This window comes from Watersipora subatra, chromosome 5 (genome assembly GCF_963576615.1).
Source record: "Watersipora subatra chromosome 5, tzWatSuba1.1, whole genome shotgun sequence".
NCBI classification, from domain to species: domain Eukaryota; kingdom Metazoa; phylum Bryozoa; class Gymnolaemata; order Cheilostomatida; family Watersiporidae; genus Watersipora; species Watersipora subatra.
Window position 1 is genome coordinate 48,084,899 of NC_088712.1, and position 15,132 is coordinate 48,100,030.

General features: G+C 38.3%; 1 protein-coding gene across 1 annotated transcript in view; it reads left to right on the plus strand.

The window, feature by feature from the left end:
* The first annotated feature begins 2,768 nt into the window (after positions 1–2,768).
* The window catches only part of LOC137397629 (flotillin-2a-like), a 53,756-nt gene continuing 41,392 nt past the window's right edge, over positions 2,769–15,132 (plus strand). Inside the window, exon 1 of the mRNA XM_068083925.1 lies at positions 2,769–2,822. Coding sequence (XP_067940026.1) covers positions 2,774–2,822 — 49 coding nt within the window. The 5' untranslated portion in view covers positions 2,769–2,773. The remainder of the gene's footprint in view (positions 2,823–15,132) is intronic.

Below are 15,132 nucleotides of genomic sequence, written 5' to 3' on the forward strand. Positions count from 1 at the left end.
AGATGTACTAGCTGTGCTACCGGTATTGCTCGGGTATTAAAAATAAGCTTATAAACATTGAGAGGTATTGAGAGTTGCCTGCCACTTGTTATTAGCCTAGCACATTGCCAATGGGAAATTTGAGTAAGCTTACTAATAAGAGCTACAGCTTTTTCGAAGCTACGCTATGACTTTATGCCATGACTTAAAGCGCTAGCCTATTTGCTTCCATTTACCAAAATGTATTGCCTAGTAAATTGATAAAGCTCTGTGGATCAGTTAGTAAGACAGTCAACTGGAGAAAGGGAGGTACTGAGAGCAAATCTTCTGCTTTACAAATCCTTTATTCCAAGATTTTAAAAGCTATAGTTGGACACGCATATGCCCAAACACACAAACTTTGAGAAATATATAGATGTGTAGTTTTATTATTATTCACCTTTGCTTTAGTTTCTGATAGTTGTTTTGTGGGTTGCTAGCACTTTGTGTTGTATGTGGACATATAGCATGGCTTACTGTGACTACTGCATAGTTTATTTGAATGTGCTCTTCAGCTGACCACTGCATGACTCATCAAGCATTTCTCATGATTGATGTGGAATGCACATGTCCATTCAAGAATTTTCTAAAAGTTTTGTAATTGTTTATCAGCAGGCAGTAAAGATCAATCATACGGCAAAAGTTATTCAATAAAGCTATTTAATATTTTGCTGAGACGTAGACATATACACAAATAAATTTAGTTATATTGCAACAGCCTATCGGCGTTGTTCGTTGTATAAAGCTAGTGACAGAGTAGCACATAGAATCCCACTTACACAAGTATAATGATCTCCGAATATTAATGACTCCATCATCGTTCATCTATATAAACCTCAGCGTTTGTCTGTTTGTTTGTTGGTCTGTCGTTTGTCCAGTTATAGCAATAAGGTTTTAGCACGAAAAATGCACCTCGTGCTGGATTTGAACTCACAAATTTCAGTTCTGGAGGCGGCAAGCTATCCATTAGACTACAACTGATTAATTGTGCTATGTGTCTTATATCAGCTAAAATACTCTGCTTAAAGTGGTTGGGTTTATTAACTAGCACGCTAGATAATTACGTGTAATGCTTATTAAGCCAGCTTCTGCCATGACTCTTAACATAATACTTGCTATAAGTAGTCCTAGCTTGCCAAGTAAGTTACTCAAATTCATTGGGTAGTTATTTTATTGCTCGTGCAACTCTGAGCATTCATCTAGTATCTTTACAAAAATGCTGCCATAACAAATAAGCTAAAATATATATAATTTCATATCATTTCTACATATATGTTGCTACCAAGAAAGTTTATATTCCGTATAGATGTAAGTTACAAACCCATAACCGCCTTGACATTGTTATTGCCCCAATTGCTGTATTTATAACAAATATATCCATTTGTTTTATGTATAGAAATCACAAATCAGTTATTTAGCTGTTATGGCAAAATACTCTTTTGGAAAAGTTCTTACCAGGAGTGAATATCATGGTATCATCTCCTTCATAGACTCAGGCCTACCAAGGCAGTCATTCAAGCGTCTTCAAGCACAATATTCCCTGTGAATATGGTGGCTGGTGACAATTATACCCTGTGTTTCAATTGCTTCCATCCAGTGCTTGTATGCATTTATCAGACGATGGTTTCTAGATCGCACTCTTTACACTGACTAATTAAAAAGATGCAATCAGGTTTTTTTTCTACTATCGGCGGTAATTTTGGTTTTAACGTAAATGTTTATATACACAATCCACGTGATGCATAACTCTAAACAAGTCTTACATCATGTACTTTTAGCAGACTTTGTTATGTATTTAAGTTGCTCAACTATATTCACGGTCAATATCTTCAGTGGGTGACAGTTAGATTGTATGCTTCAATGTATTGCTTATATGTATTGACTAGGCAATGGCTTCCCGATGGTGCTGTTTATACTGGCTGATGTTCTATTGGTATGCAGATCTGTGATGTATTTATGTGATCATTTAAACTGTTAACTATCGACCTACAATACTACTTTAGAAGTACTGTAACTAGTTATTAACTCTGAAATATTCACTAATACTTTCATAGTGAGTAGTAAATAAGTCGTGTCTAATAATACTTCCATAGCAACTAGTGAACAAGTAGTCACTAATAATACTTTCATAGCAACTAGTAAACAAGTAATCTCTAATAATACTTCCATAGTAACTAGTAAACAAGTAGTCTCTAATACTACTTGCATAATGACAGTTACTAGTAAGAGAACAATTTTGAAAAATACTTTTATAAAAACTAGTGAGAAAAAAAGAAACGTTTAAAATTTTTTGCCACGAGTACAAGAATAGAATAAATAAAATAGGCACTTTTCTGGTGTCTATTTTCCTTGCACGGTCAATTTGATTTTCCACTCATGGTTTGTACCACATTAACATGATGAAGTTATCCTTTCACAACTTAACGTGCACACAACTCCAACAAAATATTACGAATTTCGTTACAACGCATGTATTAACGCAAGCGCTGAAACTTTCATTCGACGGTACTACTGATTATTTAAATATTTTTTAAAATGTAGAAAAAAATTATTTATTAATATAATTTGAATTTTTAGTAACCTTGAAAAAATATGCAGGTAACATCTGTTTCCTTAGCAGACTTGCCGGTTGCGAATCAGACAAACTGCTATATTATTTTCTACTAGTTCTAACTTTGAGATTTAATATCGTTTCAGAGTGCGTTGTGATTCTATCCTTTTTATCGTTTTGAGTATTATATAGTATAAATTATTAATGGGCCAAGTCAATGTAACTGGACCAAACCAGGCTTTAGTTGTTTCAGGTAAGATAATTGTAAGTTCTGAATCTTGGTCTACTAATCTTACTAAATGCCTCTCAACTTCAGCTCTGTTGTGATACTCTCCTTTATTCGCCAAGCATACGTAGCTTCCTAACTCCAGCAACACAATGCTCCTAGCATAACTCATCAACAGCAAAAACAGCAACGAAAACCACAGCATAATTGCTTTATAATAACATACCATAACATACCTTAGGCAAGACTAACTAATGACGAAAACATATGGTGATTACTTTAATAGATGATGGGGTGTGAGTCAGCGCTAAAACAATTACAAATGACAGACCTAATCCTACTACGCATATGATAGGTATTCCAATTCACAATAATATTGTTGTGGACATCAGCGCTGACTGGCCACTTGCAAGTGGGGTTTTCGTGCAATTTGTCTTACACGGAATAGGTAATAACTCTCATACACAACCGTAATTGTTGCAAACAATGTTACTAGTTAATAAGTTCAGCTCTTTTTTACTCAAGCCCATTAAGCATGAAAAGACTGAACATTCAAATACAATTCGATCAAGCGTAATGTTGAAATGAGTTTACAAATAATAAGTACCCAAACAGTTACTCTTGCAAATGCAAGAATGCCAAATATATACCGCAAAAACCTGTATTTGAACGCTACCTTTATTTGAAGGCCACCTCTATTTGAATGCCACTATAGAAGGGTTGAGAAGTAGAGCACCACCCGTTATTTGAAGGTCACCTATATTTGAGAAACACTTTGACATTCATCACGCTAATTAGTAACAAAAGTTCCCTAATGAGGCATATTGTTCTAAACTACCCGTGCGATTTCGATGGACTTAGAGATTTGTGGGCCAATATTAAATGAATTGACTGCGCATCAAACACATGACTAAACGCATCTGGATCATGGCGCTTGAATATTGAGCCTGCTCCATTGAGGTCAGGTCAGGCATTAGCTTGTCTGCTACTGATAATCCATTAAACCCTGTACTACCTGTTGTGGTGAAAGAAGAGAGTCATGACATACAGCTTGCGCTTGTAGCGGGGCATTGTTACATAGTTGTGGTTTGCCTTTGGAATGTGTTCGTTACTGGCAGTAAGCGTTACTCTTATGTCATTGGCTGTGCCCTTTTTGTCTATCTTGTGTTGTTTGAGATTATGGTATGAGTAGGCACTCACTTCTCTCTTGCAGTGGTACAATAAAGTCATATAGTGTACAGCACATTTCAGCACAAGCTATTTCGGCATTATGACAGTGAAGCTTTCAGATTTAGTACAGCGTTATGAAGATAAAACTAGTGGAGACTTTGGAGAGTGGTGCGACAAACTCGAGTTGATAGCAAAGCTCCAAAAAGTAGAGGATTTGGTATCATTCTTGCCGTTATTTCTTTCCGGGCCAGCATTTGCTGTCTATAAACAGCTAGATGACAGTACTAAAGGCAACTATACAAAGCTAAAAGAAGAGCTACTCCAAGCATTCAGTGATAATAGTTTTAGTGCATACGAACAGTTACGAACACGGACATTGGTCGATGGGGAAACTTGGCCGATGTGTACTTGTGGATGTGTACTTGGCCGATTTACGAAGGTTAGTGGCCTTAATTGGCCAGACAGAACCGGAACCGCTCTTAAAATGCGCTTTTGTTGCTGGGCTACCCGATGAGATCACTACCCAGCTAAAATCTGTAGCATCTGTGGAGAAGCTAAGCTTGACGGATCTGGTGAACCGAGCGAGAATGATGATGTCCAGCAAAGCAACAGATGCTGGTTCTTGTGCTATTGGCTATACAAAGAAGGCCAGTACTTGCTATGGATGTTCTAAGGTTGGGCATACCTATCGCCAGGGTGGTGCGAGCAACCGCAACAATGCAAGGCGGCAAGTTCAATGTTACAGATGCCAGCAATTTGGTCACATCAGCCGACACTGTAAACAAGAACAGGGAAACGACAAAGGGGGAGTATTGTTGCTGGATGCTCCCCCTGCCCTAAAGTAAGCAGAATGTTACCATTCAAATCTGTTAAAATTCAAGGACATGACAATGTGGCATTAGTTGATAGCGGATGTGAACAGTCTGTTATACGCCAAGATTTGATTCGCCGACTAGGGTTACAATTGCAAGGGCCACCTCAGCTAGTGACTATGCTAAACGGACATGTTGGTAAATGTGCAGGAGAAGCATTATTACAAGTGACAGCCGAGAGTCAAACAATTGAGCTAAGTGTCTCGTGGCGCCGTATTTGGTGTGTGGCTGTTCCATGATTCTCGGTATGGATGCCATTATAAGACTTGGTGGCATGGTGGTCTCCCAAAGCTGTGATGTGAGTTTTATGGCATCTACCAGAGTGATCAATGTTGGAGTAGTTGAAAATCAACAAAAGTTACTTATGAACGAAAAGGAAACAGTAGTAATCGGCGACAAAGACTTTAACGCTGTCTTCGATGGCTCAAAGTGGACAGTAAGCTGGAAGTGGTTAGCAAAAGAGCCTGTGTTGCGAAACAATTGTGCCGAGTATCGCGTCGCTGAAGACAAACTGAAGGCGTACGAGCTGGAAGTAGAACAATGGATTAACAATGGATGGCTACAGCCTCACAATGAGAAATTACATGGAAAGGTAACAGGAGTCATACCGCTAATTGCTGCCGCCCAGTCAAACAAACCAACCAAAGTTCGCCCTGTGATGGACTATAGCAAAGAATTAAACAGTTACATTAGCAATCATCCAGGGTGTGATGTGGCACTGTGCCAGGATAAACTAAGGAATTGGCGTAAACTTGGTGACAATGCATGTGTTTTGGATTTAAAGAAAGCTTACCTGCAGTTACATGTACATGGAGACCTTCATAGGTTTCAGGCTGTGAACTACAAGGGTAAGTTGTATGTCATGACTCGAATGGGGTTTGGGTTAAATGTGGCTCCAAAAATTATGTCAGTTATACTACAAAAGGTTTTAGCGTTAGACGAAATTGTGGCCAAAGGTACTGATCACTATGTCGACGACATTTTTGTCAATGAGGCTGTTGTGTCTGCAAAGCGAGTGCAGCACCATTTGTCAAGTTTTGGGTTAGTCACAAAGGAACCTGTACCATTGTCTGATGCACGGGTATTAGGGTTAAGGGTGACTACAAATGGTGCTAAAGTGAGATGGGCGAGAGATGGATCCTTGCCAGCGGTTGGCACTAAAGTTACAAAACGAGAGCTGTTTTCTGTTTGTGGCAAGCTAACCGGCCATTATCCAGTAGCGGGCTGGCTGCGCGTGTCATGCAGTTATATGAAGCGTTTAGCAAATGTAGTTGAGTGGGATAGCGACATACCAAATGATGTGGTAGGGATGCTTCATGAGACATTGAAATACACAGAGGAACATGATCCCGTCGGAGGTGTATGGACGGTACCAAGCTGTGACCATGGAACAGTGTGGTGTGATGCTAGTAGCATTGCTGCTGGGGTTTGTATAGAAGTAGGTGATGTTGTGGTCGAGGATGCGTATTGGTTAAGGAAAGAGGATGATGGAGCACACATAAATGTAGCAGAATTGGATGCTGTGGTAAAGGGATTAAATTTGGCCATGAAATGGAACCTGAAAAGATTAACTGTAGTAACCGATTCCAAGTAGTTTATGCATGGGTGCAGTCTGTTATAACGGATAGTCATCGACCGAAGGTTAGCGGGTTGTGCGAAATGATAGTGAGGCGTAGGTTGGGGCTAATTGCACAGCTGATTGATGAGTATGAGGTGGAGTTAACTATCAAATTGGTTAACTCATCCAACAACAAAGCTGACGTGTTAACCAGGGTGAGGCAGAAATGGTTAGTGAATACTATTAAAGTGGCCAATGTAGCAGTAGTGGATAATGCTGCTAGTTATGACGATGTGAGGAAAACCCATGACCTGCACCATTTTGGGATCGACAGAACCTTGTATATTGCGGAGCAAAGGTTAGGTAAACGGGTGAGCAGGAAGGCTGTAAAAAACATTGTTGAAAATTGCCCGGCATGTCAAAGGGTGGACCCTGCCCCCATGCGGTGGACTAAGGGAAATTTAGAGGTAGGAGTTTGGGAACGGCTTGCTACAGATATATGTCACTACAGGAATGTACCATACCTAACTATTATAGATTGTGGTCCAAGCAGATTTTCAATATGGGTAAGACTACAAAATGAGACAGCAGATGCAGTGTCACTACAGCTAGCTCGCGTGTTTAGAGAAAGAGGGCCTCCTGTCGAAGTGCTTTCAGACAACGAACCCTGTTTTCGTGGCAATCGTTTTGAGTCATTGTTGCAAACATGGGGAGTAGAACACATATATAGTTGTGCATATCGTGCATCTGGTAACGGAATAGTTGAGAGAATCCACAGGACAATCAAGCGTATGGCTGCACGCTCGGGTGGTAGTATCAGTGACATGGTATTCTACTACAACAATTCACCTAATGCTGAAGGAGTGGTGCCGGCAAAGAAGTTGTATGCGTATGTGCCTAGGCTGCATAGATTAGTTGGAGAGGGAGATGGTATGCGACGACAGCGAGACGTGACCTGTAACCCATTTAGAGTAGGTGATCAGGTATATGTCAAGCCAGCAAATGTAAAGTGCACATCTGTATGGAAGTTAGGTACAGTGACTGCACTAGTATCAAACACTGCTGTGGAAGTTGACAAGATGACTCGTCATGTTGCAGATCTGCGTCACGCTTGCAGAGAAAGTGAGGACGACGATAGCGGGGAAATTGAGATTATCCAGAATGATGAATGTATAGAAGCAGATTTGGTAAATGTTGAAAGGCATAGTGATTTGGCCGTACGCAGTAATAGTCACCCGCCATTATCGGTGGTAGATAACACAGTTACCAGTAGAAGTGAAACACGAGATCGTAGGCCGCCAAAGTGGCTAGCAGATTTTTACGTAGAATAAAAGGAAAGAAGGGTTTTGTGATCTATAGGATCAGGGGGAGCTGTGGTGAAAGAAGAGAGTCATGACATACAGCTTGCGCTTGTAGTGGGCATTGTTACATAGTTGTGGTTTGCCTTTGGAATGTGTTCGTTACTGGCAGTAAGCCTTACTCTTATGTCATTGGCTGTGCCCTTTTTGTCTATCTTGTGTTGTTTGAGATTATGGTATGAGTAGGCACTCACTTCTCTCTTGCAGTGGTACAATAAAGTCATATAGTGTACAGCACATTTCAGCACACCTGTTACATGGGATGGTCTGTTCGGCAATTAAACCGGCGACCTCCATTCCCGTGACTGATTTGGGGAGGGTATAGCTGGTCATTCAGGTGGAACTAAATGCAATATCTGCCAAAGGTCTGTGGTTACTCCAGCTGGTGCCCTCTGGCAGCAAGCAAGGGTGGTGATAGATCGGCTTATCATCCGGCCAGCCACTGCAGCGGGATGGGAATGCAACATGTTTCAACCTGTTCTTGCCCGTTTGACTACATTCCCGAACTGCTGAGAGAGTTTCCTTGGTATGGTGAAAGCCAAGAATCACTTAGTATTTTCGCAATGCAGTTCTATGAAATATGGTTGGACGAGCTAGCCTGCCTTCAATGGCCGACATCCTTGTCAAGAAGAACCTTCATTGGCTTGGCCATGTACACAGGATAGAGAAAAACGGATTCCTCAGACAACTGCTTTGCTCACAGCTCTTTGAGGGAAGGAAACACCGGGAAAGGCCTAGACTTAGCTTCAAGGATGTAGCGAAACGGAACATGTCCTGGAGAAACATTCAGACAACATGTTGTCAAACAACTGCAGACACCATACTGTCCTTGAGAGCCCAATCAAAAGAAAGCCACAGCCATAATACGGTATTGGTTGATTCGAGTGACTGCAAGAGAAAAACATTGAGGCCATGGCATTCAATTAAAACGCGCCTACTGCACAAGTTGTGTGTTAAACCTTTTCACAGCACTACGAGAACGTACCTATGAACTTTGTCAGACATGCCAAGTAGGCATGAATCCGAAGATGCTAATCGTTAAGTTATTCAAGGGATGTGGGTTGACCAACACTTTAGACGGCTCTGAGGATAACTAAGATTCATCATTTCAGGTCAGCTGGCCCCATTAAGACTGAACCGGAATGTCTACAGCAAGTGCAGGCTAATGCTAGCATTACCAATAGAAATGACATTCCACTATTTGACGGTGATGAGCAAGTTCTAGAGAATGACGAGAACCGTTGCGATAGCGGTGTATCATGTGATTTTCAATATTAAACATTTTATTACATACCAAAAATCACCATGTTATTTTGTATTATGTCTTGTATTATATTTCTTGTATAATAATTTTATTTTGGTTGTTATTTTATCGTTCATTGTTTGTAAAATTATCTTGTAACTTTATGTTGGATGTTATGTTATCGTTCGTTATTTCTTAAATGAAATTTAACTTCCCAAAACGCTGAGCAGTTAGTTGAAAAACTTAACGCCACCCTTTTATTGAATATCACCTCTAATTACATGCCATCATAAAAGAAAGGTTGAAAAATAGAACGCCATGGCGTTCAAATAAAAGTTTTACTGTATATACAAAGCTGTGCTGAGGTTAATTAATGTTACCATGCTGTCCTTTACGGTGAAATGGAATGTAGTTCTTCACCTTGCAGTTCTTGGCTTGGTAGTTTGCAGTTTCTCGCTCTGTGCTCTTTGTTCTCTCTCTTAACACTGGAGCACAGTTGCTTATATAGCAAACTGCATGTTAATCGATTGGCTTTTTATGTAAGCTGCCTTTTGTAGCACTTGGCTATCTTCTACTATATAAACGGCAATCGTTGTCTGTCTGTGTATGTGTCCGCCTTATAGAGTACCGTACTTTTCAGACTATTAGCCGCTACTAGGTATCTAGGGCGCATTTACGGGAATCTCCGGTTAGTGCGCCTCTATACATAACCTATTCATCGTTTGCCGTTTTCACACAAAAATGACGTAATAATTACAACTCTATGGCTTTCTTTTAGCTTCATAACACTGCGATGCTTTTTTGTCCTCGACATATTAGGGCTAATTTGTTTTCGGCAAAATGATATCGACAATAGACTTTCTCGATATTGGAATTTGGCGATTAAATTTTATTAACTTTATGAAACACGATGCCGTTTTTGTGAACCTCTATTTCTGGCTTTTCTTAAGGTTCAATTGCTAAATCGCTGTTAAGGTCACTACTTTTCACGCGGACAATCGTATTATCTCGAGTAGGAATAGCATCTAGATGCTCTCACCTTCAATCAGACAAAGACACTACAATATTTTATTTTTACATAACATATCGTCGTACCAGTATAGTCGTATTCAAAGTTTTGATGGATAGCTGTTGGTAGAACAGTAACTTTTTTATACACACACTTCTATGCATGAATTGTTATTATTAATTCAACATATTCACGAATTTTATTTTGTTTTCACAGTTCGTATTAATTGTATCATTACCGAATCATCTCATATTATAATCGTAGCAAAACAGACTCAATTTAGCTATTACTTGCTAATTATTTCACTGTTACATCTAAACCTTTTTATAGTCATTTTATTTTTAAAATTTATTTGACCTGCATGAAACATTTTTCTCATGATATGAAGTTTTAAAGTTGTTTGACAAAGTAAGTTTGAAAACCTTTACAGTTGTTTTAGGTAGAATGGCAAATGTTGTTATATGTTAAATAATCAATTTTTTAAATAAATTTTCTGTTCAGTTTTTTTATTACCCGGGCAACGCTGGGTTGTACAGCTAGATGTATTAGATTACACATCTTTCCTTTTAAACCTAGCCAATTAGTTTTTCGTAATTAATTTCACATTTCACAACAAACATTTGTAAGATTACCGTAAGATTTATCGTGTAAGATTGCAAGTATCAGTTATTCTCCACTCTCTTATATTGACATACTTTGAGAAATATATAGATATATAAATTTAAATTCTCTTATTACATTTATGAACTTCTTATGACTTTTGAAGTTCATAATATAAGTTTTTTAAAGTTTGTTTCTTCGTTGTTATTAATTCAACTTGCATTCTTTTAAACATAAATTGAGTATCGTGTTTGAAGTTAAAACATTATTTATTTTCCTATCACTGTTATTATTACTTGATTAGTTTCCAATCTTGATTATTAATATTATTCTTTTATTCAACCATTTTTGGCAGACATTGTTCTAATAAAATTTCAACTACAAAATACTACGATATTCTGTCATATTTTTTAGTATCGTCGCATTCAAAGAATTGATGGATAGTTTCTGGTGGGACAGTAACCTTTTTATACCCACACACTTTTATGCAAGAATTGCTACTATTAATTCAACGTATTCACGAAATTTATTTTGTTTGCTCAGTTTGCATTAATTGTATCATTACCATATGATCTTTTATTGTAATTGTTGCAAAACCGACTTAATTTAGCCATTACTTGCTAATTATTTAAAATTCACATCTAATCTCTTTTACAATTGTTTTATTTTTTTAAATTTATTAGACTGGCAGAAAACCTTTTCCTCATGATATGAAGTTTGAAAGCTACAGTTGTTTGACAAAGTTCGATAAACTTTACAGTTGGTTTTATTTTCTCTTAAATTATTTCAACTACACAACACTTTTCTCATGATAGGTTACCTATCATGTTTTCTCGTGTAGTTTGAATGATAGAATGGCAAATGTTGTTATATATGTTAAAGAATAGAGAAAGCATAATATTATTATGCTTTATTATTCATCTTGAGGTGTTGACTGATGTTCTAAAAAAAGAATCAAGGAGATTGACCAACCAGAAGCTGAGATATAGCCAGCCAAACACAGGTCTACCAAAAAACAAAAGTGTTTTGGTAATCATCAATATATGACGTATGAAATCGACTTGTGTGCCATTGGTCAATTAAGCCAACTAATGCGCTCTCCTATAACAATCATGGCGTTTTAATTTGTTTAATCCCTGGAAGTATAGAACAATCAAATTGGGCCTAACAATCATCGTTCCTAGAATTCCGAACCAGTCCCTCTGACGTGTAGATTAGTTTTAGCATAAAATAATTACACGCATCTATTATTTCGCAACATTTCGCTATCTTGCTAGTTCAGCTCAGTTTTGTTGTTCTCCTACTTAGCTTCCCTATTCAGACTCATCTTTAGCGTTGTTCAGATTTTTTAACTATAGCTAATAAATAGAATCAATTAAATCAATCATCAATCTCGGTTATCATTTGGAATTTTCTACAAATTATATTAGTTACATCATTTATTCTATGCGCAGTTATATTATTATTTTGTATAATATGCATTATGAATATTATATAAATCATAAAAAATAATCATAGATAAGATAATAGATCAATAGAAAAATCAAAGCAAAAGTTATCGTTTTCTTTTCTTATAGCAAGAGCAGCACGGTCAAGTTAGTCTTTTTAAGATTATGGCTGTAGTGAACTTCCAGTCTGTTAATAGTGACGATAATCATGAAAATCAACTGAATGCTGCAGTAGATACACAGTAGAAGAATGCTGCAGTAGATACACAGTAGAAAAATGATGAAGGAACAAAAAGTCCCATTCCTATTTCTTATTCTAAACAAACTGCAACTCGTGGATATCGCATATAGACTACACACGCGCCGTTCGTTGAACAGATGATCTTCGGAGCATATCCGTGGAGATCGAGTTAAAATTTGAAGCACAATAGTCAAAATCTGCTCTTCTGCTTTAAAAAATCATGGCGAGGAGTTGTGGGCAAATGCCTTTACCACACAATGTTTGGATGATTTTCCTGAGAAACCAGAGCTAGTATGTAAATTATTTACTATCGCGAGAAGCGTCTCACATCTTGTAGCCAAAACAATCATTATACATAACAGCGGTAAGGGTGCGCAACTCCGGCACATGACCATTAAGTCGATTTTATACGTCACAGTTTTCGGGATTTTCGAAGGGTTTTCCTCTGATTCTTTATTAGGTAGACCTGTGTTTGGCTGTCTATATCTCAGCTTCTAGTGGGTCAATCTCCTTGATTCTTTTTTTAGAACATCAGTCAACACCTCAAGATAACTAATAAAGCATAATAATATTATGCTTTCTCTATTCTTTAAATACAAATAGATTTTCTGTGCAAAGATTTTTTTATTACCCGGTTACAAGTACAGCTTATGGTGTAAAATGTTGAAAAAATACTTTACCGATGTTGTTTTCTCGCCTTGAAGCGGATTAAAATTTACATTATTTTATTTTAATGGGAAAAGTTGTTTCGGATCTCAAACTTCTGGAACTGATTATGTTCGAGAACTGAGGTTCCACTATACGTTATCAAAAGATATAGGTCACTGAAAGTTATGAAATTTTAAATTTACGTTGGTTTGAAAACCTTTACAGTTGTTTTATTTATTTTTAAATCAGTTGTCCTGCACAAAACCTTTTCCTCATGATATTAAGTTTGAAAGTTGTAGTTGTTTGAAAACCTTTACAGTTGTTTTATTTTCTCTCTTAATTTATTTCGACTACACAAAGCACTTCTTTCATGATATGTAGTTTGAAAGTTAGAATGGCAAATGTTGTTATATGTTAAATACAAATCAATTTTCTGTGCAAAGACTTTTTTTATTACCCGGGCAACGCTGGGTAGCAAAGCTAGGCTTGGGGCCGTGGCGTCACTCGGGGATGCGCGGGAGACCTTTTTCGCCCCGAGTTGAGCGAGAGTCTCCAGGCGCGGCTTTCCGGATGAATGAGTTGGCGAGTGCGAGGCGATTGATTGCAAAGCGATTGAGTGCTAAGCAATTGATTGCGAGTGTGAGGCGATTGATTGCGAGGCGATTGGTTGCGAGACGATTGGTTGCGAGTGCAAGGTGATTGATTGCAAGTCGAGTGCGAGGTGATTGATTGCAAGGCAATTGCGAGACGATTGATTGCGAGGCGAGTGCGAGGCGATTGAGTGCGAGGCGATTGATTGCGAGGCGAGTGGGAAGTGATTGCCAGGCGAATGCGAGGCGATTGATTGCGAGGCGATTGATTGCGAGGAGAGTGCAAGGCGATTGATTGCGAGGCGGGTGTGGGCCGATTGATTGCAAGGCGATTGATTGAGAGTGCGAACCGATGGATTGCGAGGCGAGTGCAAGCGCGCGATTGTCAACTGCAAATATAGACGTGTATGAACGGATGCATGAATCTAGACACATGAATCTAGAATATTTACTAAATTTTACACGCATCTAGCTGTAAGACACATTGCAGATTTCTATTGTTCTCCCCAACATTGACATGTATATGTGCATGCATGCTTTGATCAAGACAACAATTTCAGTAGACTGCATATTTGAAGTTGTTTTACAGTATGAAAGACAACTCTCAATAAACCTTATGCTGCACGTGAATCTGTTCCTGTAGGCGGGTAATGCAGCTAGTTTACAATAAAGCTGTGCTTTGCAAATTCATCAGAATATTCTGTGGTATTTATGAAATAATTTAAAATCGTTCATATATTGTAGCCAATTATAATACAACATTTGCTAGCTTTCGTTTTAGTTTTTATATTTTACTGTACCTTTTTAACTTTAATTAAGTCCAGGTCAAGCTCGAGAATCAATAATTGATTTTCTGCCATAATTGCTATACATGCATTTTTTAAGTTCAGGGTATCTTTGCAAGCTTGATAAGATACTGTGAACTTAACTTATGACAATACCTTTTTACCTATTAGTCGCAGCGGTTTTAACGCCCAACAATGGATACAGCAGGCTCCTTTATTGTGGTTGTGCTTTGTCACCTGTCTTTGTTTTAGCATGTGATCACCTGACTGAAACTGGTCCTGATCTACACTGCATTATTATGAATACCCATAGAATTGAGCCCTCTATCAAACTTGGGCTAAACTGGTGAATATCTGTTCTCTGATGATGTGTTGTGGGAGTACACCCAGCAGTCCGCATGTTGGTGTTGTTATTAAGGAGACCCTTAACAAATTTAACTGCTGTCTCTCTCCCTCTCTCTCTCTCTCTCTCTCTCTCTCTCTCTCTCTCTCTCTCTCTGCCTCTTCATTGCTTTGGCTTTTTGATGCGTTGTGTCCCATTTTAACATAAACTGTATGAAATACTACCTTAAAAATAAGTAGCATTGTCACTAACCAAGGTGTGTGATATTTCTACCATGCAAAATTCATTTACCAATGCCTTGACCCTACAATAATCTCACACTTACTAATGCACTCAGCATCTTTCTCACCACATCTTTCCCTAAACCACTGTCTATTCGGAACTGGTGTAGCATAAGAGGTTTGCGTGGAACTCTCCAATACTTTGTGCTCAGTGGACATAATTTGACAATTTTGCATATCTCTGAACGCAT